The sequence below is a fragment of the Labeo rohita genome, chromosome 4, assembly GCF_022985175.1.
Source record: "Labeo rohita strain BAU-BD-2019 chromosome 4, IGBB_LRoh.1.0, whole genome shotgun sequence".
Lineage (NCBI taxonomy): Eukaryota > Metazoa > Chordata > Actinopteri > Cypriniformes > Cyprinidae > Labeo > Labeo rohita.
The window spans coordinates 45,681,717-45,706,777 of NC_066872.1; the positions used below are offsets into that span (position 1 = coordinate 45,681,717).

A 25,061-nucleotide genomic window follows, 5' to 3' on the forward strand; every position below is an offset into this window, starting at 1 on the left:
AGCACGAGGCCGCCTGTTGTTCAGACGCTCAGTTCACGGTCAAACTCTGCCATCTTGTGGCGGCGACTGAGAATCGCAGTTACCATTTTTCAAACATACCCGTTCTTATTAAAATCAACTTAACCCAACATATAACTTTCAGACTACTAGGGTCGATGCAGTCATTGATATAAAAACTATATGACTGGGTAAATATACAAAAAAAAAGATGAACACCTTCCTAATGTTAGGTATATTTACTACTGATTTTAAGAGCAATTCAGTGTAGGCCTAATGCATTTCGAAAGTGCAAACCAACCAAATTCCATAGCTATTACCAGAGCAATACAGCCTTACATTACACTTAAACTTGTCTGCTAGTTTTTAAGGCACAATATGTAAGGTTTCGCCGCTAGAGGGCGCATATTCAAAACAAAGAACCAAAGGCCTATTTTGATGACGCTGTGATTTTGATTTTGTGTGGAATCATGGGAGTTGTAGTCTTTATTCCCACAGCAGATGCTATCAGTCAGGACTCGGGCAGAAATCGTGTCCATGGATGAGCTAATGGATTAAAGATTTATCAAGGTCACTGTAGTATGAAGCAGGGTGGGGCTGAAAGTCGTGGAAGCGAAACGAGGACGCTGGAGCGATTGCTAATGAAGGACGAGCGCAATACACGGCACGAAAGCAGCGGAGCTTTTATTATGCCACAGTCGACCGCTTCCGCTCCTTCCGGTTATGTGTGTGTGAGGTAAAACAGCGCTTATCATACTAGATACATGTGTTGGAAGCTGTTGTAATGCTATTCTGTGCGTTCGTCACCTGACTAACAAAACGCATAAGATATTAAAGTGTATTTGGGGTTTCCAGGTTTTCTACAGTTTTTTTTAACAATGTTAACACATTCAATAAAAATAAATTCCAATACATACAAAAATTTCAAATGCTAGTGGGAGATATAAACAATACCGAAGGAATACATTAAATGCAATTAAATTTGCACAATTTGAACAGCTTTTTTTCCTTGAGGGCAATATGATTTTTAAATTATTATTTTTAAAGGCTATAAAACAAAGATTTTTCCAGAAAATGTGTATTTATAAAAATGAAATTTGGCCATTAAAATAAAAATAATTTTAACAAAATATGTGGGACTGATGTTTTCTACAAAATTCAACCGGAAAATCAAGGGTGTACGACTTCTTTGGCAGGCGACGCAACAGTTCGTTACACTTATTAAAACTGCTTATTCCTTTGGATTCGAACATTCGAGATAAAGCACACAAGTCAGCAAAATATATAACACTGTTGTAGTCTTTAAAGTAAGCCTTTAAAGTTAATTAGCCATTACACTTATGCACTGACACAACTTTAGTACAATTATGCACTCTCCACTCAAAATCTCATCATGTACAACGGAAAAATATTCAATTAGATTACTACTACATATTTTTAAAAAAAAACAAAAACAAAAGACTAAGATTCATAATCACAGAAAAAATAAATAAAATTAACAAAACCCCATGATACAAAAACACTTGAAACATTTTTAAAAATCACATCACAAACAAGTCACAATGCAATTTTATTGGTTCTAAAAATGTTTTCGGTTTTCACATTTCCGCCTCTCTGATTTTAAGGTGACACCGAGATACTACTCAAGAATCTCACTAATCTGTCAAAGACATTGAGTCAAATAAAAACAGGAAACAAGACTTGATTTTCTCCAATTTTATTCATCCGTAATGTGAAAAGCACAAACATACACTTCAAAAGAAAGTGTTTGGTCTCTTGGTGGTGAAACGGGGCTTGTGCTGGCGACGCAGAACCCTGTGAGGAAGGGGGAACTTGATCTTGGAGTCCTGTTGAATTGAGACAACACATTAAAGCCTTTAGTTGCATGTTTAAACAGCTTCAGCATCAGTGTGCATGTGATAAATGTTGACACTCATGAACGTCATTTGAACAGGCAAACTCACGTGGAATTGCTTGATGGCGGGTCTGCGGCATTTGTTGGCTGCGATGACCTGCACCTTCATGATCTGGATGGCGTGAGCGCGGGCACGATGCCTGGCACCCATATCGCGATCTGAAGGCATGAATCAAAAACAGGACATTTACTAACAAGTAAAAACACAGAGAGACATCGCTCATGCAGCAGGATTTCATGTCGCACCTTGAATTCACTTTCAGTGGCACGTTTGACAGCCTATGAAAGGCGACAAGGTTCTGTTTCTTTGTGCACACATCGCAAGGGCATGACAATGTGACGAAATGACCTTTGGGTTTTTGTGTGCAGGTTAAAGGAGTGTGTGTTTGTGATACTCACAGCACTGAGTGACGGCTCCAGATGTGGTGAGGTCTCTGTACTCGCGGTACATGTTGTGGGTTCCACTGCGGGAGTCGTAACGCAGCCAGATGCCAAAGTTTTTCACCTTGAGGGGAGTTTTCTCATGGACCTGTGCAAGAACACAACACGGAAATAAAGCGGTTAAACTTCAGGCGTGTCGCCTCATGCATTATAGCTCAACTAGATTAAATGCGTGTTGTAGCGTCTCAAAGCAACAGGAAAAGCTCTGTGCCTGCTTCTTTCATTACTAGGACTGGGAATCGATTCCAAAGGGAATCGACCTCCATCCAAAAACGGGAATCAACCCTCACCATCGAAAACAAATAAGACAACGGTTATAGAGCAACAAAAAGCAGCATTATTCATGGAGCAGGATTTTGTGTTGCACCTTGAATTCACTTTCAGTGGCACGTTTGAAAGCCTATGAAAGGCGACAAGGTTCTGTGTTTCTTTTTGCACACACGGCAAGAGCATAACATGGAAAGGAAATGGCCCTTGGGTTTTTGTGTGCAGGTTGAACGCAAAGGTGTGTTTGTCAAACTCACATCACTCATGTAAAACACTATGTCTAGCTGAAACGCTTAAAGTTGTATATGCAAATGGACACTGATAAAAACTTTTCAAACAGTGAAAGATGTGTCGCCAGTTCCATTCTGTAATACTGTGCATCAAATAACGCTAACAAATAGTGACTATAGACAAAGGAAATCGACTCCGAGACCTATTAGGGTTTTGAGAAGCCCTATTCGTACCAGGCCGCAGTAGACGATCTCTCCGGAGGCTTTCTTCATCTTCCTCAGTTGGGAGACGAAGTACCAGAAGCGAGACTTGGCCACCACATGGTTTGGGGCGAAGATCCTCATGCGGTACAAAGGGGGTGCGGGGTTTTTAGCAGAGGGCAGCAGACGCCCAACAACCTTATACTCCCGAAGCTGCAGAGAGAAAATGAGAAACACATTAATGGAAAATATACAAGTGACATTTTAGTTCAAGTCTTACATGAATTCACTGGGAAACGTGAATGTGGAGACATGACTGACTAGTTCAGGTGTGCCTGATTGGAGATGAATGTAAATTTCCACTTAATTCTTCAAAGTTGTAAATAAAGTTAATCAGAGCACAAGGAACAAGAAAATATTTCCATCTTTCCACTCACGAAAAAAAATAAATAAATAAATAAATACTTTACTTTTACATACTTTTAATGTTATTTGCCAATTCTTTGCAAGAAATTATTTTGTAATATCCAAGTGAAATGTGTTTCTACAACACGTTTAAATAGTGTTATTAAATTTCTATGGATTATTAGGTGTTTAACAATTAATATCTCATTTCGTTGTTGTTTTTACTAGTAGATAATCCTGTTTAAGATCTAATAACTTATCCATGCGGGAAAAAGCATGAACATCTTTTACCTACTTATATTTACATAAACCTGACTCGTATTTACTTAAATACACACAAAATAAAGGCATAACTGCTAAAAAAAAAATAATAATAATCTAGAACACGGACTGTAAAGCTCTGATGCGAACAATTAGCGCGCAGAAAAGACTGTGATAAACAACTGCACAGCTATCGTACATAACACTAAAACACTCAAAGTATATGAATCGATCAATTGAGAGCGTGTCAGACAGCAAACTAACTCAAAATCCTGAGATGTATAATGTGTATGTGTGTTCAATGATGAGCACATGGAGTCATTCCACAGCCGCCATGTTCCGCTCTCCGCCACAATCAACACGTCAAAGCAAATTTAACGCTTTTATCCTAAATGTGTGTCAGGTATAATCACCGTTACCGGTAGCTGGGTGCCTTATGTGTGTTTTTGGGTTATAACTGTGAGGTTTAAGCGACTGTGAGATGATTTAAAAAGGTTTTTACGTACTGTGCCAGACGCCTTCATGGTGTCTCTCGCTGACGGCCACTGTGAAAGAGGAAGCAGCAAGGCGGAGAATCCTGACGTCAATCCTCTTCCGAAGGGCGGGTCTTACGGGAAGCGTTTTTATTAGTCACTCCAGCGGTCAATCATAGCTGTTACCGGTCTTTGCTTTTTCATTTTCTTTTTTCTTTTTTCTTTTTTCTTTTTTTTTTCTTTTTTCTTATTTAACTTTCAAAGAACAAACAATGCATACAACAAGTCAAACAGAAGTGAGGGATATAACAGATCTTACTAAATAATACACAGTGAAGTATTAGACCGCAAATTACTTGTTTTTATATAATCTCACTTGTTCAATATTCCATTAAAAACTGAGGTAAAATATTTAGGAATTGTTATTACTAAAGACCCTAAAATTAGAGAAAAAAGTAATTTGATTGATAATATGAAAAAAAGTCAAAATATTTTAAATATGTGGTTACAAAGGGATATCTCTATATTTGGCAGAATTCTCATACAGAAGTCAGAAGCACTTTCCAGGTTGATTTACCCAGCATTTTCTTTAAGTATATCTGATAGGTGGATAAAAGACATTAATCAAATTCAGTACAAATTTATTTGGAAAAACAAGCATCATTATATAAGAAAGTCGGATGTAGTGAAGCCAATCAGTGAGGGAGGGTTGAATGTAATTGATTTCGATGTTATGAATGGTACTCTTAAGTTGGAATCAACATTCTGTTTGGTTTCGCTTTTCTTCTAAAATTTTTGATTCTTTTGGGGGAATTGATTTCCTTTTAAGGTGTAATTTTGAGCCATCTAAGTTAAAGTGTAAATCTTTTCATAGTCAGGTATTATTATATTGGAAATTAATATACAAACACAACTTTTCACCACACAGTTGTTCTTTCTCTGTGTATTTTCAGGACTGGATGGACAAAGGCGTCTGGTCCATTGTACATATTATGGACGGGTGTGGAAATTTCCTTAGTTATGATGATTTTTGTGTAAAATATAATATTATTTGTACTCAGAAATTATATGCATCTTTGTTGAAAGCTGTCCCTGTTGGTTTGATGCAGTTAATTAAAGGTGCATTGTGTTATTTTCCTGTCATACCAAGATTAGGTAATCTGATTATCTCAGGTGTAAATTTTACAGACCAGAGCTGTAAAAATAAGGTTTTAAGAACACTAGTAAATACACAAACTTTCCCTTCTAAAGTAAAGAAGAGAACTCTTGTTTTTGATTTTCCAGAAGACAAAGTAGTTCAAATTAGAACAAGATTTCTCTCTTTTCCACTTTTTCAGAAGGTAAAAGAAGTTCAATTTAAAATTATTAATGATATTTATCCCTGTAATGAGTTTCTTAGACATAGATTTAATATGGATTGTCATGAATGCACTTTTTGTGAAGCAGACATAGAGTCATTGGAACATTTATTTTATTTATGTAAATTCTCTAAGAAACTCTGGGATGTCATCTCTACTTGGTTAAGTCTGAAATATGTGATACCTGACTTTGATTTTAAAATTGTAAAATGTAAATTGTGATGTCGAATTTTTGGTGAATAATATTGTGATTTTGGCAAATTATTATATTCATAAATGCAGATTCTTTAATATTTTTTTGTTTGTTTTTTTTTTGGTGATTAAGCCCTTTGTATTGTGTTTTATTTTTATATTTACTTATTTTTGTATTTATTTTTCTCTTCAATTTCATTTTTCAATTTGATTATTGTGTTTATTTATGTTATGCTGCTATTTGGACTTCTTGGAATTTTATTAAGATTTTTCTCACTGTTGTTTACTTGGTTTTTTGTATGTTACCTTGAAGCAAATTAAAAAAATAAATAAATAAATAAATAAAAAAAACTTGTTTTTATGTAAAAGATGTTGTTATACGTTTCTTATTTGTAGCAGTTTAATTGAATGATTCGTAAAATATTTTAAGATATTTCAGAAAAACGTAAAATAGGGCGTAATAGACATTACTTTAGCTTAATATATGACATTTCCTAAGAGCAATTATTACCTTTAATGTGTTATGAATTACACTGGAGCCAGTACTACAGTCGAAAAAGAGGAGATTCGTCTGTTTTAATTATACAGCTGCTTCCATAAGTCTTTAGAATAATTATGATTACAGAATGAATGTGTGAGAGTTTCAGATTCAGAATTACAAAAAACCAATATTGTGATAAAAAGCATCACAGGGATAATATCTATGCAATATTTTAAAATGAATTTCCTTATTTGGAAATAAAAACTTGCTGACCATATTTTACCACTGGTTCCATTTCATAAGTGCGTCTGGATAACACATGATATCACGGGCAACACTTTCTAATGTAAGATTTTTTACACTTTATCCAAAGGATTAACAGCGATATTCCTGTTTGAAAAACTACATTACCCATGATTCTTCGGCGAAAACAAATCGCGCCAGAAGAGCAGTTTTGCGCATTACTGCCGCCTGGTGGACACAAGAATTAAACGCATCTGTAGGACCGGCGTTTATTCTTTTAATTATTCAGTTATAAAGCTATACAATACGTTTGGGTGTGTAAGGATAGTAAATTTATACTTATAAATACACATCTGGCTAAACGAATAAAGCTCTGAACTAATAAATGTGGCGTATGCGCGCATGTTGTTGTTGATGATGATGCTGTAGCGCATCTGCAGCACTAGAGGGCGACAAACACTAGCTGTTGTAATGTATGAACGTGCGATATTGTTCGTTAGATTGCCGTTTAAGTATTTTTCACATTCATACTTCCTATTGGGATTTGGAATTTTGAATTTTTAAGGCGTTATAAGCCATGAACCAAATCAACCAGCTACTAGGAAAATCACAATATTACTATAATTGCAAAAAAGCATTTGAAAAATCAAACAAAAAGACAAAGGTACAAGAATATGAATTTTAATGAGGGAAATATCCATTTAAAGTTAGTTGTATCTACAGTAAAAAAAAAAAAAAAAAAAAACATTGTAAGTTTATTGCAAAATATTCAGATATTGCTTTTTATCGACACCTGCTTCCAAAAGTCTTTAGAATAATTATTATTACAGAATAAATGTGTGAGAGTTTCAGATTCAGTATTACAAACAGAATATTGTTGTCCGATATTTTCTTTAAACTTAAAGCATTACAGGCATATAATCTATGCAATATTTTAAAATTAATTTCCTTTACCTTATTTGACAATAAAAACGCGCTGACCATATTTTATCACTGTTTCCATTTCATAAGTGCTTCTGGATAACAACTGGATAAAAACTACATTATCCATGATTCTTTAGAGAAAGCGAATCGCGCCAGAAGAGCTGTTTTGCGCATTACTGCCGCCTGGTGGACTCAAACATTAAACGCATCTATAGCAGAAGCGTTTATTATTTTAATTATTCATTTGTGAAGCTATAAAATACGTTAGGGTGTGTAAATCTAGTAAATTTATACTGATAAATTCAGAGCTGGCTCTAAACTCTTAATGTGGCGTTTGTTGTTGATGATGCTGTAGCGCATCTGCAGCACTAGAGGGCGACAAACACCCGCTGTTGTAATGAATGAACTTGCGACATCGTTCATTACTAAGCAACCATATTCATGTTGTATTGTGTACATTCATTCTTCCCTTTGGGATTTTACAAAGTTTCCGTTAAAGCATTATAAACCAAATAAACCAGCTAATAGGAGAATCATAAAAAAAGAAAAAAAAGAGAAAACAACACGAATTTTAATGAGGGAAAGATCCATTTAAAGTTGTTGGTTATTGCAAAATATGCATATTGCTTTTTTTGAGAGCGTAGGGAGACCGACTTCATTACATCATTCGCGGTGCTTCATTTGAAGTGGGCGGAGCTATAAATATTAAATCGGGCGGAGCTAAAGATCTCTTTTGGAGTGCTTTGCTCGATGATTGGTTGGTTTTTCTGTGCAGCATCTTGGGAAATGTAGTTTTTCATCACGAATTCCGCTATTGAACAATTACTTTTAAAAAAAGTTTATTAATGCGAACTGATGGATTCGAAAAATGTGTATAGAAACGATTAACAACCTTAGAGCTAACAAAAGGTGTCTTTAAAGATTTATCAATTATTGTTAAATATGCATTTCTTGGTCGATGCCGATAGCCTACGGCGTCCCGAGTTCAAATCCCGCCCCTTCTCTCTCTCCCACTTTGCTTTCTGTCCTATAATAATAAAGGCAAAAAGGCCAAAAAATAAATCTTAAATATATATATAAACATATACATTTCTTGCAGAAAAAATGATCACGTGATCATCTGAGGTCCAGTCAAAGCTGCAACAGCATTGTTATTTGGTTCCACTTTTTTTAGCTTCACAAAAACAGTCTGTTATGTTGCTTGATATTGCAAACTGGTATTTGTTAAATGGTACTTTCTATATTATTAAGTGTATGTTATAATGTATTGCACAGTGACACACTCCTGTCACAGAGCCACCTACAAAAGCTCATGTCATGAACCCGATTCATAGACTGATCCAGATGAAGATCAGCTCGAAGCATCTAATGTTTTAATGGAGACAGTTGAAGATGTTCAAGTACCACTTGTGTTTTATTTCAACAATCAAGAAACAGCTACTGATTAATATCTCCAGAAACGCTCTCGCTCATCTCACAGCGGTACCATCTGAGACACGAATCACAAAAATAATGGCTGATCTGTCTTATGAATGATTATATCAATCAGTCATTTGACTTTATTGTAAAAATATAAAACATTGATCACTGTAGATTTGAGGTCTGCGTAAAAGCATATCGAATGCGATTCAGAGACTCGTGATTCAGTCGCCGCTTCCGATTCGTTCTGTCTTCAGCTCAATTTTCACAGCTTTAGGAAACTCTGATTCTGTCCTTCTGTTCAAGGTCATCAAACGCAGATCAGAGGAAGAAAGTTTCAGCGCGATGAGGACGGTCTGAATGAGTCTTTACGGTGATCGACAGCTGATCCTGGAACAGACCATTCAATGCTGGTGATCTGAGGAACAAGTTCATGACCTCTGGCGAGAAGGTAAACCTGCACAGAATCACAGATCAGTACGAGTACTGTTCAAAACTGTTCTGGATCCTTTGTTCCGCACTAAAGCACCAATGCAGAAGAGAGAAACGCAGACGCACTGAAGGGTTTCTTGCTGTAAGGTGCTCTGATGAAGTGTTTCTCATCTGTGTCTCATCGGGTCTGACGTCTCGAGTGAAGAAGCTGCTGGAGGTTTGGGGGGGTTTGGATGCAGCACCAGCGAATCGAATCGAATCCTGTGACTGTGTGAATGATGCTGCTGAGAAACACAGAAGTGTCACGTCTCAGTCTGTTCAACCCTGATAGAAACGAGCATCATCACACATTTGAGCCTGACAATGGAGAGAATCACAGATACGTGTGTGTGTGGGCTTGATTCTAGATCTCCAACAGATTCGCAGCTTCCTGAGATCATAATTCAACACATGCATGTCAGAAATACAACAAAAGACACTCTTGAGGCAAGACACTACATGCAAACCAGTGTGTTTTCATGCACCAGTCAGATTTGATTTGCTGCTTTTTTCAGACTAGTGGACTGAAAACATCCAAAATACACATTGGGTTTATTTTTATTGCACTTTATCTTTTTGCGTCTGTTGCTTTCAATTCCAATCTATAAAGAGTTTTTCTCTTCCATGCATCTTTCAAAATTCTAAAAGCTTTTACTGAGGGTTTTTTTTTCTTTCTTTTTTTTTTTCACACTAAAAACATGGTGAAAATGTATTTGTTTTCTGTCTGTTCACAGTATTTTCAAATGAATACAGAAATCCAAAATCCCCTCTGGAACAAAAACAAGAATTACAAACTTGGATTTATGCTGGAAATGTATGCAAATTAATGCATATTTAATTAGAAAATTAATTATATGCCTATTTAATTACGTAATGCCTCATCTGTGTATTTAAACAACATTTCAGGACAAAATGGTTTGTAATTCTTAATGTAATCAGTGCATATCAAGGTTTGCCCGGTTTATCTGTAGTGTCTTGCCTTAATTTCTATTGTGAGGTACAGGATGTCTAGCGTGCAGAGAGTCTCTCCACCTTCATTTGTGTGTCCGAGCAGCACCGAATCGAGTTCAAATCTGAATGAGAACAAAGCAAAGAAACAAAAAGACTGTGTGTGGAGTCCTCAGGAGACCTCGATGATTTCCATGCTGCCGGAGAAGCTGGACTGGCTGCTCCTCTTGCCAATCTCCTCTCTGGATCGGCTGTCCGTCATGCCGTCCATCTGGCAGCTCCTGCGCTTCAGCTGCTTCTCGAAGCTGCTCTCTTCATGCCAGCTCCTGCGCGAGTCTCCTCCGTCCCCGCTGCGCTGCCGCCCGCGTCTCCTCACCGCCTCCAGACCCTGAGAGCAGCCGTACTGAGCTCCACCGCCGCCGCTGAAGATGGCCGAGGTGGAGTAGAAGCGCGCCGACTCTGAGGAGAGGAACCAGCCTCCGGCCACGGGTCCTAGGACGATGTCCGAGTGCCAGCCCTTCAGCGTGCCCGCCGCCGCTTTAGACGGGTGCTGCGAGCGCGACGGGACGCCCGCCGGAGCTCCGTCCACGCTGCCGCTGCGCTGGAGCGTCTTATTGGCGTGATCTTCAGCTGGACTTTGCTCCGAAACCTCCTGCACCGGCGAGAACTGGCAGGGCTTGCCGTCAGTGCTGACGGGAAACGCTCGCAGAGGCGCACCGGACTCGCCGTATGACTTGATGTCCAGGGAGAAGGAGCGCTTGGGCCGGACGTTGTCTTCCGGTTCCTTGCCGAGCTGAAGGCCGCAGAGCGCCCGGGCCAGCAGATGCTCCTCAGGGACGCCGGCCAGAACGCAGGGCATCGTCAGCGGCTCCGGCTTCTGCTCGTCCGACGGTGGTCGGGGTTTGAGCGGCGCGTCGCTTGTGCTCTTCAGTTTTTTCTCGAAGTCCAGCAGCTGACCCAGGAAGTTGAAGTTGGGCGAGATGGTCGGCCGTTTCTCCTTCACAAACCTGTGAATGGACACGGACGTTTGTGAAACAGGTCCAGGCTTTTTTTTTTGCATTTCACATTCTCATGTATAATTAAAATGGAGAATCAAACTGCAGTGATTTTTTTCTTTGATACTGTTCATAAATTATTTGCACAATTAAATTATCTCAAAATTCTTACTTTCTCATAATTGTAAGTTTACATCTCGAACTTCTGAGGTTTTGTTTTTTTTTTTTTCAGAAAATTGTGAAATATAAACTTTGCAAATGCAAGAAAAATCATAAGAAAATAGAAAATAGTAAGAAAAGACAAGAAAATAGTCTCTTTTTTCCCTCAGAATTGGACAGCATAACTTACACTTTTAACTTTATATCTCACAATTTATATCTCACAAAAAAAGTCAGAATTGCACAACATAAACTCACAATTGAGAAAAAAATGACAATTGTGAGAAAATTTTCAGAATCAGAATTGAGAGAAAAAAAATGAATTTTTTTTCTTGAAATTCTGAAGTGATCAGAATTGCAAAATATAAACACGCAATTAAGAAATTTTTCAGAATTGCAAGAAAAAAAAATATCAGAATTGTGAGAAAAAAAAGCCATAATTGCAAGATATAAACTCTCAATTATGAGAAAAATGCAAGAAAAAAAAAATACCAGAGTTGCGAGAAAAAAGACAGAATTAAAAAATATAAATAAGACAAAAATCAGAATTGCAGGATAAAAATGTCACAATCACCTTGTTTTATGTTTTATTCAGTGATGGAAAGTTTAGCCACTCCAGACGAAAAAACAAAATTTTTTATTAAGCTGAAAGTACCAGTCATTTCTGTATTTCTTTTGATATAAGGATGATTTAAACTTTAACTAAAAAAAATGAAATTCAGCTCAACGAGTACTATGAGATTCATACTATGAGCTTAATAAAGGCTTAAAGAACGAGGTCTGATCTGTTGTACCTGTACGCTTCATCTAACGACATGTCCATCCTCTTCATGATGTAGGCGATGGCGATGGTGGCCGAGCGAGAAATTCCCGCCAGACAGTGAACCAAGACTCTGGCGTTACTGGCCTTGGCTTTCTCTGACAGGAAACACACAAAAACACTTCCTGTGAGCGGACCTCCCACTCTCAACATGACATTCATTATTATATCTACATGGAAGAAATTAAATGTTTATAAATGCTAAACCACTAAAATTGCTGGAAGGAAAATAGAAATTTAAACCGACTGAAAATTGAAATAAAAATAAATGAAACCTAAACAGTTATATATAAAAATAAAAGAATAAAAAGTAGCACATGAAAATGAAACTAAAATTAAAACGAAAACTGAAAATAAAAATAAAAGCTAGAGTAAAAACCCCAAAGATGCATACACATATGATGGTGTCTAACCTATGAACTCCACGGATCGGTCCAGCCAGGGCAGGATCTTCTCGCAGAAGCTGTCGTTGACCGGCACGCGCAGGAAATGCGAGTCGGGGATGAAGTCTGGTTTGGGGCAGGTGTTGCTGGCGTTCAGCACGTAAGCGATGTCGTTCTGCTGCATGAGCTCCTGCGGGAACACAAACATCAGCACGTGTTCGCATGACGTGTGTCAGACCTACTTGTAACATGTCTGTAGCGATCGTCACCTTGTTGAGCACGTCTCTTTGGCAGCCCAGGTACAAGTGCGGCAGAATCCGCGTTGGCCCACTGCTGCTGACGGGGAGACAGGGTTGAGAGATGCAGGACGGCACCAGCGTGGACTTCCCTTCACACAGACCCGGGAACAGGTGGGAGAACGCCACAAAACCACCTGCGGACCAGGGCAGAACACAGACTGGTGTTTAATGAGGGTGAATGGAAACTGATAAAAAACCTGCTTAATAAGAGACGCCCTCAAAAGGTACAAAAGATTCAAATGTCGAGCAAATCTTGTCTTTGAGATTTCAAGTTTTCTAAACTTAAATAATCATATTTTAAAAAGCTGAAACACTAAAATTACTAACTCTTAAACAGAATAAAATAAAATAAAAATAATTAAATAAAAATAAAATAAAAATAAAACTGAAATAAAACAGACTACAACTAAAAGAAAAAAATGGAAAGTAAACTAAAACAAACTAAAACCAAATAAATTAAATTAAACCTAAATAATCATATTTTAAAAAGCTGAAGCACTAAAATTACTAACTAAAAAATAAATAAATAAATAAATAAAACTAAAAAAATAAAATAAAAAATAATTCTGAATTAGACTAAGACTGAAAACAACATGAAATGGAAACCTAAATAGTAATATATTTTTAAAAGTAGTTCAAGCACTAAAACTATTGACTGGTATTAAATAAATACTAAAAATGAAAAAAAAGAAAAAAGAAAAAAAAGAAATTAAATTAAATTAAATATTCATATTAAAAAAAATAGCACTAAAACTACTAACTGTAAAATAAATAAAATAAAATAAAACTGAAAAACACAATTATTGGAAACCTAAATAGTTATATTTAAAAAGCTGAAGTACGAAAGCACTGAAATTATTAACTGGAATTAAATAAAATCTAAATAGGAACTAAAAGAATCCCTAACTAAAACTGAAATAACAATAAAATAACAAAACATTAAAGAGAAAAACATGATTCATAATTCACAAAGATTAAAATACAATACTGGAAATATAAGAATAAAACAAATTCTAAATATTAATAAAAACTCTAAAGACATTGAAAAAATATTATGAAAATGAATAAACATTAATAACCTCTCATTCATCTCTCAATGAAGTGTCTCTCAATTCATCTTTCAACAGAGGTCATGTTAATCAAGTTGAGTTACTGAATTAAGAAGCAATCAGATGTTCACCTCACTAGATGAACTACACACTGATGAGTGACGTCACTGCCGTGTGTCTTTGACCTGTTTATGGTCACATATGATACGGGTATCTGATCATGAGTCAGTCTCATCTCTCGACGTGTCGATTGATCGCTAACCATGTTCTAGTGTTACACAACGCTGAGCTGATTATCAGCGTCTCACCGATGACATCATTCCCTGACAGCTAACCTGACCAGATCAATGCAAGGAAAACCCAGAGAAACATTACGGTAACATACAGAAGAGGAACAAGCACACCAAACAAAAGTCCAGTGAGCTTCAGTTCCTCTCCATCTCTGGATTCACTTCCTGTGTGATGTCAGCGGCGAGTGTCTCTCTCACACACACACACACACACACACACGCACACAGTTATGTAATGTTGACGTCATACTAGAGCTCTAGAGAATGTTTGTACCTCAAACACTGGAGTCAAAATTATATACACTACCAGTCAAAAGTTTTTGGACAGTCAGATTTTGATTGATTTTTAAAGAATTCTCTTCTGCTCACCAAGTACAGCAAAAATAGTAAAATGTAGAAATATTTATACAATTTAAAATATCTTTTTTTATTTTAATATATTTTAAAATGTAATTTATTCATGTGATTTCAAAGCTGTATTTTTAGCATTACTGCAGTCACATGATCCTTCAAATCATTCTAATATTCCAATTTGCTGCTCAAAAAAACATTTATTATTATTTTTATGTTGAAAACAGCTGAGTTTAATTTTTTCAAGTTTCTTTGATGAATAGAAAGTTCAGAAGATCAGAAATCTTTTGTAGTATTATAAATGTCTTCATCACTTTTGATCAATTTAAAGCATCCTTGCTAAATGAAAGTATTCATTTCTATCATCACCTTTTTATTTCTGATAAATGCTGATCTTTGGATCTTTCTATTCATTAAAGTATGCTGAAAAAAAAATGTACTCAACCGTTTTCAATATTGTAATAATAATAATAATAATAATAATAATAATAATAAAAAAAATTCTCGAACAACAAATCAGCATATTAGAGTGATTTCTAAAGGCTCATGTGACACTAAACACTGAAGTAATGATGCTAATAAATTACATTTTAAAATGTATTCAAATAGTAAGCAGTTATTTTAAATTGTAAAAATATTTCGCAATATTACTGCTTTTGCTGTATTTGTGATCAATAAAAAAAATGCAGGCTTGGTGAGTAAAGGAGAATTCTATAAAAAGATTAAAAGTCTTACTGTTCAAAAACTTTTGACTGGTAGTGTATGACCAGAACAAAAAACACTGTTGTGTGTGTGTTTGTGTGTGAATGTGCGTTGTGTGTGTGTATCTGTAAGGTTTTAACAAACATGCATGTCTGATCAGTCAGTAGTGCATCAGCACACTCCTCAACAACACGCGTGTGATCAGCGTGTAGGTTTTTGATGTGTACCTGAGAGCAGGTGGACTGAAGGGAAACTCTTCTCCAGCTTGGCCAATAGGACGCCGAGGAAGGCCTCTGATGAGAGGGAGGCGGGGTCAGATGAGCTCTGGTCATACACCACGACCTCTTGACCCTGGAGCTCCAGCTGAAACGTACACACACACACATAATGAAATACTGAGTGCTCCTTATTCCCTGTTTTCTAGCTGTATTATCATACTGCAGTCGTGTCACTGTTCTGACATTTATCTGATAGCTCTATATTTATACTCATGTTTGTCCAGCTGTGTCAGTAGTTTTCTACTTTAGTTCGCAGCTTTAGTGTTTGGGGAAAGTTGCTTTTAATAGTAATGCATTACAACGTTGCATTACCCCTTTAAAAAAGTAACCAAGTGTGTTACTTTGTTACTTTTTATAGAACATAATGTATTGTGTTACTTTTGTGTTACTTTTTGTCACCCAAGCTGGGCTTGCTTATTTATTTTAAATAACAACAAAAACAAAAGTTATTTTTTAAAGCTGTAAAAGCCCTTTCACACTAAAAGTGGAAATTAAGTGTCTCTTTAACTCACTCCTAATTTCTCTTAACTAAGGACAGAAGATCTGTCAGTGAATGAACGCAAAAACAAAGTAACTTGCGTTGCTTATTTGAAAAGGTAACTAAATATTTGAATTACTTTACTAGTTACTTGAAAAAGTAATCTGATTACATAACTCGCATTACTTGTGATGCACTACTCCTTGTACTTTTGCTAATGTTTGAAAGTGAAGCTGGTCCTGCAAATCTCAGATGGCTTCTGGCCCATTTACAGCGGCGACCCACATAACACCACTCACGTCCTCTGATAAAAACAGGACGCTTGAAGAGCAGATGCTCGGTCTGAACGCTGTCAGATATAAAGAGCGATACGTGCTGACGGAGACCGAGTGCTCGCACGGATTACTATGGGATGAGGTCACTTGGCAACCTGTTGCTAAGGCGTCTCAATGGCCCTCGAGAGAGACGATGGCTTGTTTGTTTCATTTGTTCATTATGGACACGCACTCAGGTCTTCTGCACACTTTAACTCTATATGTCAGCTATAACTGTTATAAAGATCACATCGATTTACAAGAATCAGAATTTCGTCACATATATATCACCATCTGCACCAAACTGCATGTTTGCACGTCTCTGAATAAAATGAAGCTGTTGTTTTCTTCATATTCTCACTATATCAGACTACATGAGGCATAAAAGCCCGCTTTATTAACTCGTCTGCACTACCCCTTTAGTTTCACGCACCTTCCTCTTGGCCGAGTGCTGCAGGAGTTCACTGATCTGGATCTTGTCCTGCTGTAATCTCCTCTTCATCAGTTTGGAGCAGTTGACATTCACGGCCTCCAGGATGTGACACGTGTTATACTCCACGAAGGGACGGCTGTCGATCAGCAGCACGCGGTCCAGGCCGCCCTCCAGCAGAGCCACCAGACCCTCGGCCCCGATGGGCCGCGCCGTGTGCTCACACATTCCCACAATTCCTCAGTCCGTCTCTGCGCTAACAGTCTCTCTGTCTCGGTGACGCTGCCGGCGGGCCCTCAGGAGATCAACGGCCCCATTGTAGCAGCTGATGATGTCATTCTGGTGGCGTTCGGCAAGCGGCACGAAAACGTATGAGAAAAAGCCAGAGGAAACTCCAGAGGAAAAACACACTTACACGCAGCCTGTCTGTGTGTGTTTGGCGTGCAGTGGCTGATGGGAGTTTTTTTTTTTTTTCACACCATCACAGGGGCTCCACAGACAGGCGACAGCAGCGTGACCTCATCCACCTCCTTACTGCTGAGCTGCATCATGAAGATCTCCTGCTGAGACACAAAAACAACCCGTACAATGTTGGGAAAAGTTACTTTTTTTAAAAAGCAATGCATTACAATCTTCACTGCATTCAGTCATGCATTACATTCCTTTATTAAAAAAAGTAACTAACTGCTTTACTTAGTTACTTTTTATGAAATGTAATGCATTATGTTACTTTTCTATTTATTTATGTCACCTTGGCTGGGATTGTTTATTTGTTTTTTAATAATAAAAAAAAAAGTTAAATTTTTGGGAACTGTAAAAGCCCTTTCACACCAAAAGTGAAATTAATAAGCCTAACTAAGGCTAAAGGAAGCGTGTCTGCATTTAATCCAAATTTCTTTTAACACGAGGACAGGAGAGCTGTCAGTGAATAAATGGGAAAACAAAATAACTTGCATTACATATTTGAAAATGTAGCTCAGATATTTTGTTTTAAATTTAAATTTAAAAGTAATGCATTACTTTACTAATTACTTAAAAAAGTAATCTGATTACTTAACGTATGTTACTTGTAATGCATTACCCGTAACACTGCTCACGTCACAATGCATCTATAACACGTGCTGTTTTAGGTCTAAGTTTGACATTTAACTTCAAGAGTAATATGCATAATAATGTTTGTGCATTACAGTAATGTCAACATTGAAAATGGCTCATTCAAACAGAATGTACCATTTCATAGTGTGTATTTTGGTGACAGCAGCTTTGAGTTCACGTATGTTTGTTGGTGTATGAGTGTTAAAAACACAAAAGGTCTGCTTTAATTATGTCATGTTCTCTTAAATGTATACAGAACTACACAGAAACCGGTGAAATTCCCCTGTGTGACTCCAGTCAGTCCTGTATGACGAGAAAATCCCAACAACAGCAGCCGCACATGACAGACAATAAAACATACAGTACAGCGATCCAGAACGACAGCAGTCGTACCATCAACCACTGATTACGTCATGAATGAATGAATTCTGATTGGCTGTCAATGTTATCGCTCATCAGCTGGAAAAAACAATTGCTCTCAAAGTGATTCCAACGATGTCTTTCCTCTGTGCCGTTATTGTTATAGTCACCACCAGTGTTGTACCTAATGTGAGTTAGGTAATCAGATTACTTTTTTAGGTAACTAGTACAGTAACATTACTTTTAAAATTTAAATGAAAATTAGTTATTTTTAAGTAACAAAGGGTTATTTTTTTCATTGTTTTTTGTTACTAAAAATAAGCAAACCAACAAGCCCTGCCCAGGTAACACAAAAGCAACAAAAAAGTAACATAACGCATTACGTTCCATAAAAAAAGTTACTTTTTTATGGAGTAACGACATATTGTAATGCATTACTTTTAAAAATTACTTTCCCCAGCTGAACAATTTTATGTTACACGTGTCTGGACCAAACCAAAGCTCTGATCCCGAGATCAGCGCTCATCTGGAAATACCATCAGTCTTTCCATCCGTCTGATTGTTGTCCAGAGCATCTCCATGTATGGCATGTATTCTCACATCTATTCATATTAACATGTATGAACTACTAACAAGACTTTATAAAGGCTGCATGAATTCAGAATGTAAACAGAGACCTCAGGATCGCTGTTTTAAACTGTCACAGAAGCTGAAAGAGTGAAAGCAAAGTCCAGATGTGAGCGAGACCGAAGCCACGCTGACGTGAGAAGATCAGCTTCACACGCGTGTGCGGAGGCGGCAACATGAGATCGTGTGACGTCATGGTGAACAGGGTCTGTTCGGGCCTCCAGGAGAAAAGCGTTTCCATCCCCCATCAAATATTGAACAAAACCAGAGTTTCTGCATCTTGTGTTTCCCTCTAATAACATGAAACTGGTGGGACGAGCATTTCCACATATAAAACACAGATCTGATTACAGACGTCATGGAGATGGTTCTCACAACGTTTATTTCTGGATCTGCTAATGGCAGAATGTTCAGGATTCATTTGACACTGATGATACTGAGCGTTTCTTCATGAGCATTTATTGTTTTCCTCAGCTTGAGCTCCAATCGTAAATTGTCGGCGAGCGGATTGGAATTACGGTTTCTTCGAGTCGTGTCACGGTTTCAATTTTCTCTGACCTTGTTTGCGTAGGTTGAGATGAATTAAAATTGTTTGCCGTGTGTTTTTCTGACCGAAGGTTAATAGCTCAACCTGCCTGGCAGAGATAAGAGTCGCGGAGGACTTTGACCCGTCCTCCGGCCATCAGAACACAAACAGATCAAACGAGGCTGAAATCAAACCACAGACGCTTTAAAGGCCCGAGACGCTTTAAATGAAACTTGCAAACTGAGATGTACAGTCTCTGTGGTGAACATCAGTCCAAAGTCACACTGAAACCTTTAAAATGATGTTAAGCACTACTGTCCTAAAATCAAATATAGGATTATTTAAGATACTATATATTGTGTAATCAATATACCAAAAACAGCTGGGGGGGGTATGCATAATGAGGGACTTCATAACCATATTTTTATATCTCTATACTTTACTGCTTCCAGCTGTTCATTCAAACACATGAGAGAAATAAAATGGATAGTTCATGATTTACGTGCTATTAACATGTTTTTTTATCATGATTTATCACGATCGGCATGTTAGCATGTTTCTAACATGAGTACCGTGTTGTTAGCTTGATTTGCATGTTGCTAACATATTTCTAGCATGATTGCCATGTTGTTAGTATGTTCCTAGGTTGTTTCTAGCATGATTACCATGTTGCTACCATGCTTTTATCATGATTAGCATGTTGTTACCATGTTTCTAACATGAGTACAGTGTTGTTAACATCATTAACATTTTGCTAACTTGTTTCTAGCATGATCAGCATGTTGCTTTAACACCCTTTAACATGTTGCTAGCATGTTTCTAGCATGATTACCATGTTGTTAACATGTTTTTTGATCATGATTAGAATGGTGTTAGCTTGTTTCTACCATGCTTACCATGTTGTTAGTATGTTTTTATCATGATTAGCATGTTGTTAGGATGTTTCTAACATGAGTACAATGTTGTTAACATGATTAATATTTTGCTAGCTTGTTTCTAGCATGATTAGCATGTTGCTAAGATGTTTTAACACATTTGAACATGTTGCTAGCATGACTACCATGTTGTTAGCATGTTTCTAGCATGATTACCATGATGTTAGCATGTTCCTAGGTTGTTTCTAGCATGATTAGCATGTTAACATGTTTCCAGCATGAGTACTGCACTGTTAACATGTTGCTAGCTTGTTTCATTAGCATGTCGTTAACATTCTTTTATCATGTTTAACATGTTTCTAGCATAATTAACATTTTGCTGGCATGTTGATAGCGTGCTTTAACACATCGCTAGCATGTTTAGCATGCTGCCATCATGTTTTAACATATTGCTAACATGATTAACACATTGCTAGCATGAATTAGCATGCTGCGCTAGGATAGTCATTAAGCTTCGCCAGTGATATAACGCTCTGTAAGTCCTACTGTACAAAACTTTTGACCCCCCCATAATGAAAGTCTATGGTATTTTTCGTAGCTTTGATCTTCCGTTTAACAAAAATCGTAAGTCTGATCACTTAGAAAAGATATAGCAACCCAAGTCAGACCAGTCTGAAGGTCTGACCCAAGTTTGGTGGTTGTAGCTTCAGAACTCTAGGAGGAGATACAGTCCAAATTTAGTCTCTGAAGAAGAAGCTTAAATAATAGATCAGTAGGTTGGCTTTCTGAAGCCTGATCTAATCGGCTTCTTCTTTAAGTAAGACATTTGTGGAAACGAAACGGTGACGTGAGCGCGTTCAACTTTACGAGGGGAAATTCTCGAATCCTCCAGAACATCACAGATACGAGTTCCTCATCGCCAGATTCGCGACCACAACAAACCGCCGGGAAGCGGAGGCACATCCTAATGACAGGCCTCCTCCTGCGCGTCTGTGTTTAACGAGGAGACGATAACGAGCTCCAAACGCACCATTACTCTCACTGTCTGTCTGCTGTCAGTCGTGAAGGACCCGCACATCATGACATCCTCTTTAAACATGGATGCAAGAGTGTGAGAGGTTAATTTTAGGAAGTTCTCCTTCAGTGCCGTCACACCCCTGGAGCGACGCCAGGTCGCGATTAGCAGACCAACTTCCTTCTCAGACGCTCGCAGGACAACATCATACTGACCCTTCATATGGACATCTGAACACGGGCCACGTCTCCAAACCTTCAGACTCACTTAAACACGATATAAACACAATCCCACAGCCATCTTTGGCTTTATTTATACTCTTCTTGTTTTGTAGTGAACAAACATCTGAAAAGCCATTCTGTGAAGAGATACTGTCTTTAAATCAATGGAAAATTCTTTGAGCTATGAATTTGTAAAGAAAATATGTTTTAGCGCAGGTAGTGACGCTTCATAGCGCGTGTCATGTTTACGCCGAGTCTGTATTTGTAACATAGAAACAGTCACACAACAACACCACAAGTGCTTTCTGTTCCTCCACAGGTAATTTTTTATGATGCCGCTGGTGAATAAACATGCTGAACTTCCCTTAAAAATATCCTGAAATTATGTGATCATGTGACCTTCCCACACTAAAAACAGACAATAACATAGTACCATGGTATTACCATGTTTTGTTTCCCCAAGACATATGTGGCTTCAAGCAGTGTTATTTTTTAACATTATTGATATACTATTATTAGTATTTTGATTTAATGTTACACGTTTTGATTTTATGTTCATTTTAGTTACATTTTTATTAATGTCTTTTTTATTTCAGTTTTAGTTTCAGTTATTTTAGGGAAATGAGAAATGTTGCCTTGGCAACTAGGTGAAATAAAACAGGTTTTATTAAACTTCAGTCAACATTAATTTTATTTAAAGTAACAAAAACAAATCATTTAATGGTTTTAGCAGTAGCAATAACAACCCTGATTTAGACAGATTTATATGTATTCATTTAGCACACTTTTTATCCAAAGTGACTGATAGTGATATTATGGTAATGTGACAACAGAACATACTATGGTAATACTATAGTACAGTGTAGTTGATACACAAACGTGCTAATCATTCAGTATCACAGTACCATGGTATCACCACGGTATTTTACTGTAAAGTTACACCTGAACATTTGAGTAAATGTCAACAAGACACGAGTGTGTTTTTAGTGTTTTTGTGAATGTCACTCTCATTACTGTGTCATATAATGTGCCGTATTTAATGACAGCGAAGTAAAGATGAAACATAAACTCTAAAAAAACTTTCGCTGAACACACGCGCGCCCACACTACAGCGAACGGAACTTTCCAGAACTTTAAAATCATTTTAAACCAAGTTTAACCAAGTAAACGAAACTAACAAGAACGTCGTGTCTCCACACACTCTCTCACACACACACCGCGGCCCTCCGCGAACTATTTCTCATTTAACTCATGTCCGAAACTCACCATGAAAGTTTCAGTCCGTCTCATTTCACAGTAAATCCACGGATAAAGATGACCAGATGAGCGGTGACCCCAGTAGAGACGAGCGGATGGGTAGTTAGGCTAGTTAAAGTTGGTCAGTTCGCCGCTGGTGAAGTTTGAGTGAGTTCGGCGCTTGTGAGCTCATCGGGTAAAAATAACATCATGGCGTCATTGAAACTCACACCGGCCTCAAACACAGTCCGCGAACAGCGCTGAAAACCAGAGAATGAAACCGCAGATCTGCTGACATTCAGTTATGAGGACAGAAAACCGCTCTTCACACCGACTCCGAACGTGTAAATGAGTGTAAAACAGCGTAAATGATTTTATGAGGCGGAGCTTCAGTCGCGGTCCGGCTCTCATTACACAATCAGTAGCAGAACTCCATTAATTACACTCACATACGCTTTATCACTGCTGGACGGGTCACACTACAAATTTAACTAAAAACCATTAACAGTCTCTTTTAGGTGATCCACAGAGACATTAGACAAATTCCTGATGTCCTCTTTGGGGCCAGTGTCCCCCTTCCTTACGTTATAAGTTAGCAATAACAGTCAATTTTGACCTTGTGGGGACATTTTTTGGTCCCCATGAGGAAACAAGCTTAAAAAAAAAACATACAGAATTAGGTTTTCTGAACATCTAAAAACACAGAAGGTTTTGTGTGAGTGGTAGGCAGTGCTGGGTAATAACTGATTACATGTAATCTGGATCAGGGGTGTTTCTAGGATTTTAAAACATCCGGGGCTGGTGCCAAAACATCAGGGGCTAATGGTGGTTGGTGGGAGCTCACATCATGCTCACATAAGATTTTGTTAGACACAAGTGGTTGAACCTGGATCATGGTGGGTCTGGGGGCATTAAACTTGGGGTTAAAGACCTTGTCACACTATTAACAATAGTAAATAGTAATCACTGCAAATAGCAAACATATCAAAGTATTATAACAAAATTATAACATTACAAAAATATGTTAGACAAATAAAATAATACATTTGAAAATGTATTTATAACTGTAACAAATATATAGTTGCATGCAAAAAATAGGGCCCTATTTTTTTCCCAAATTCCATTTTATTTTATTTTTTCAAATTCTGTTTTGTGTTTTCATTTTTCTGGTCTTCTTTTTAATGGTTAAATTTAATTTTATTAATCAAAATGTAATTAAACATCTGTAATTAATTAAAACCATGAATCTTATACAATTTACCGTCAATTTATCAAAAGTTAAGAAAATTACATGTTTAGGACCCTATGAAATGTTTAGTTTTTTCTCACTTTACGTTTTATTGTTACCAAATATGTTTTAGCATGTCTGTTTATTTGAATGCATAAAAACAACTTTTATTTATTTTTACAATAGCCTTACGGAATTCTGTGTTGTGTATTTTTCTGGTTATCATCTGAAGGTATAACATATTGATTTAATTGATCTTTTAATGAAAATTATATTTTATTTTTGGCAAATAAAGGGGATTTACTATTAAAATGTAAAACATAGAAAAAATATTGTGTGAAAAAAAAATGTATACATTTTTATTAATGAATAGTAGTAGTAGTAGTAGGCACGTATATTATACTGAATGATAATAAAGTTAAACCAAACTTTTATTTTGACGGGTTGCTGACTTGCTGTGAATACCTGTAAATTTCTGTGTGTATATTTGACGCTTGTTTTACTCAAATGAAACAGTGAAATGCTCATGAAGTGACTCTCAGAGCAGTTCTGGAGATGTTGTTAATGTATTTATGCCCTCATTTAGTGAAACGCAGACGCAGAAAGCACTGCGCGTGTGAGTATTACATGTATAGAAATCATAGGAGTAAAAATTTTCAGGGCTCGAGCCCCGAATGATTAGCCCTAGCGACGCCCCTGATCTGGATTATGTAATCAGATTAAAAAAAATATGTACTAAACTTCATTTTAAAATAATTGTATTCACACAAGAGCAATAAATTATTCATAGTTTATTGATTCTCACAAATTTATATTTTATCTTTTAAATGTTACTAGCCTACTGCTTATATACAATCAGAAAGTCTTCCAGTTTTGTGGACATTTACACAAACGGTGACATAATGTAATGTTCAATGCACTTCATGTTGTTAATTACATAGAATGAAATATATTTTCTTACTCTTTGTATTTTTATAATCCAAAAGAAAAGTTTTTGTGTACAAAATATATGTGTGTGTATATATTTACATGTATATAATTATATGAATAGAATTTATATTATATATTAATATATTTTATATGTAATTTTTTTTTAAATATATA

At 36.9% G+C, this 25,061-nt stretch overlaps 2 protein-coding genes and 2 non-coding genes across 5 annotated transcripts; all 4 read right to left on the reverse strand.

Annotated features, from left to right (window-relative positions):
• Positions 1 to 1,698: 1,698 nt before the first annotated feature.
• On the reverse strand, positions 1,699 to 4,317 carry rpl18a (ribosomal protein L18a). Its single transcript, XM_051108562.1, has 5 exons — positions 4,224 to 4,317; positions 3,085 to 3,264; positions 2,312 to 2,441; positions 1,962 to 2,071; positions 1,699 to 1,844 (listed from the first exon to the last, which is right to left on the reverse strand). Exons 1-5 carry the CDS (start codon positions 4,239 to 4,241, stop codon positions 1,752 to 1,754), a joined length of 531 nt encoding a protein of 176 aa, XP_050964519.1. The 5' UTR covers positions 4,242 to 4,317; the 3' UTR covers positions 1,699 to 1,751.
• Positions 2,148 to 2,282, reverse strand: LOC127164630 (small nucleolar RNA SNORA68). The gene has a single exon (XR_007827686.1). It is a non-coding gene; the product is annotated as a small nucleolar RNA SNORA68 (small nucleolar RNA).
• Positions 2,710 to 2,846, reverse strand: LOC127164631 (small nucleolar RNA SNORA68). The gene has a single exon (XR_007827687.1). It is a non-coding gene; the product is annotated as a small nucleolar RNA SNORA68 (small nucleolar RNA).
• Positions 4,318 to 8,975: 4,658 nt separating the features above from the next.
• On the reverse strand, positions 8,976 to 23,143 carry dusp16 (dual specificity phosphatase 16). 2 transcript variants are annotated; one of them, XM_051107888.1, is made up of 7 exons: positions 22,760 to 23,143; positions 16,778 to 17,334; positions 15,502 to 15,637; positions 12,853 to 13,016; positions 12,614 to 12,773; positions 12,175 to 12,298; positions 8,976 to 11,233 (listed from the first exon to the last, which is right to left on the reverse strand). In XM_051107888.1, the coding sequence occupies exons 2-7, from the start codon at positions 17,000 to 17,002 to the stop codon at positions 10,399 to 10,401; spliced, it is 1,644 nt and encodes a 547-aa protein (XP_050963845.1). In that variant the 5' UTR covers positions 17,003 to 17,334; positions 22,760 to 23,143; the 3' UTR covers positions 8,976 to 10,398. The 2 variants fall into 2 exon arrangements, with proteins under 2 accessions (XP_050963845.1, XP_050963844.1); XM_051107887.1 differs by having other exon boundaries at positions 16,778 to 17,337.
• Positions 23,144 to 25,061: the final 1,918 nt, after the last annotated feature.

Bases quoted from the DNA above. Each gene is read 5' to 3' on its own strand.
- rpl18a (XM_051108562.1), bottom strand. The intron at 2,442-3,084 runs GTACGAATAGGG...GTTCTTGCACAG, and splicing joins AGATCGTCTACTGCGGCCTG to GTCCATGAGAAAACTCCCCT. The intron at 1,845-1,961 runs GTGAGTTTGCCT...TCAATTCAACAG, and splicing joins CCGCCATCAAGCAATTCCAC to GACTCCAAGATCAAGTTCCC.
- dusp16 (XM_051107888.1), bottom strand. From the start codon at position 17,002: ATGTGTGAGCACACGGCGCGGCCCATCGGGGCCGAGGGTCTGGTGGCT. The intron at 13,017-15,501 runs GTACACATCAAA...CCTGGTCCGCAG, and splicing joins TTCAGTCCACCTGCTCTCAG to GTGGTTTTGTGGCGTTCTCC. The intron at 11,234-12,174 runs GTACAACAGATC...GTCCATTCACAG, and splicing joins TCGTTAGATGAAGCGTACAG to GTTTGTGAAGGAGAAACGGC.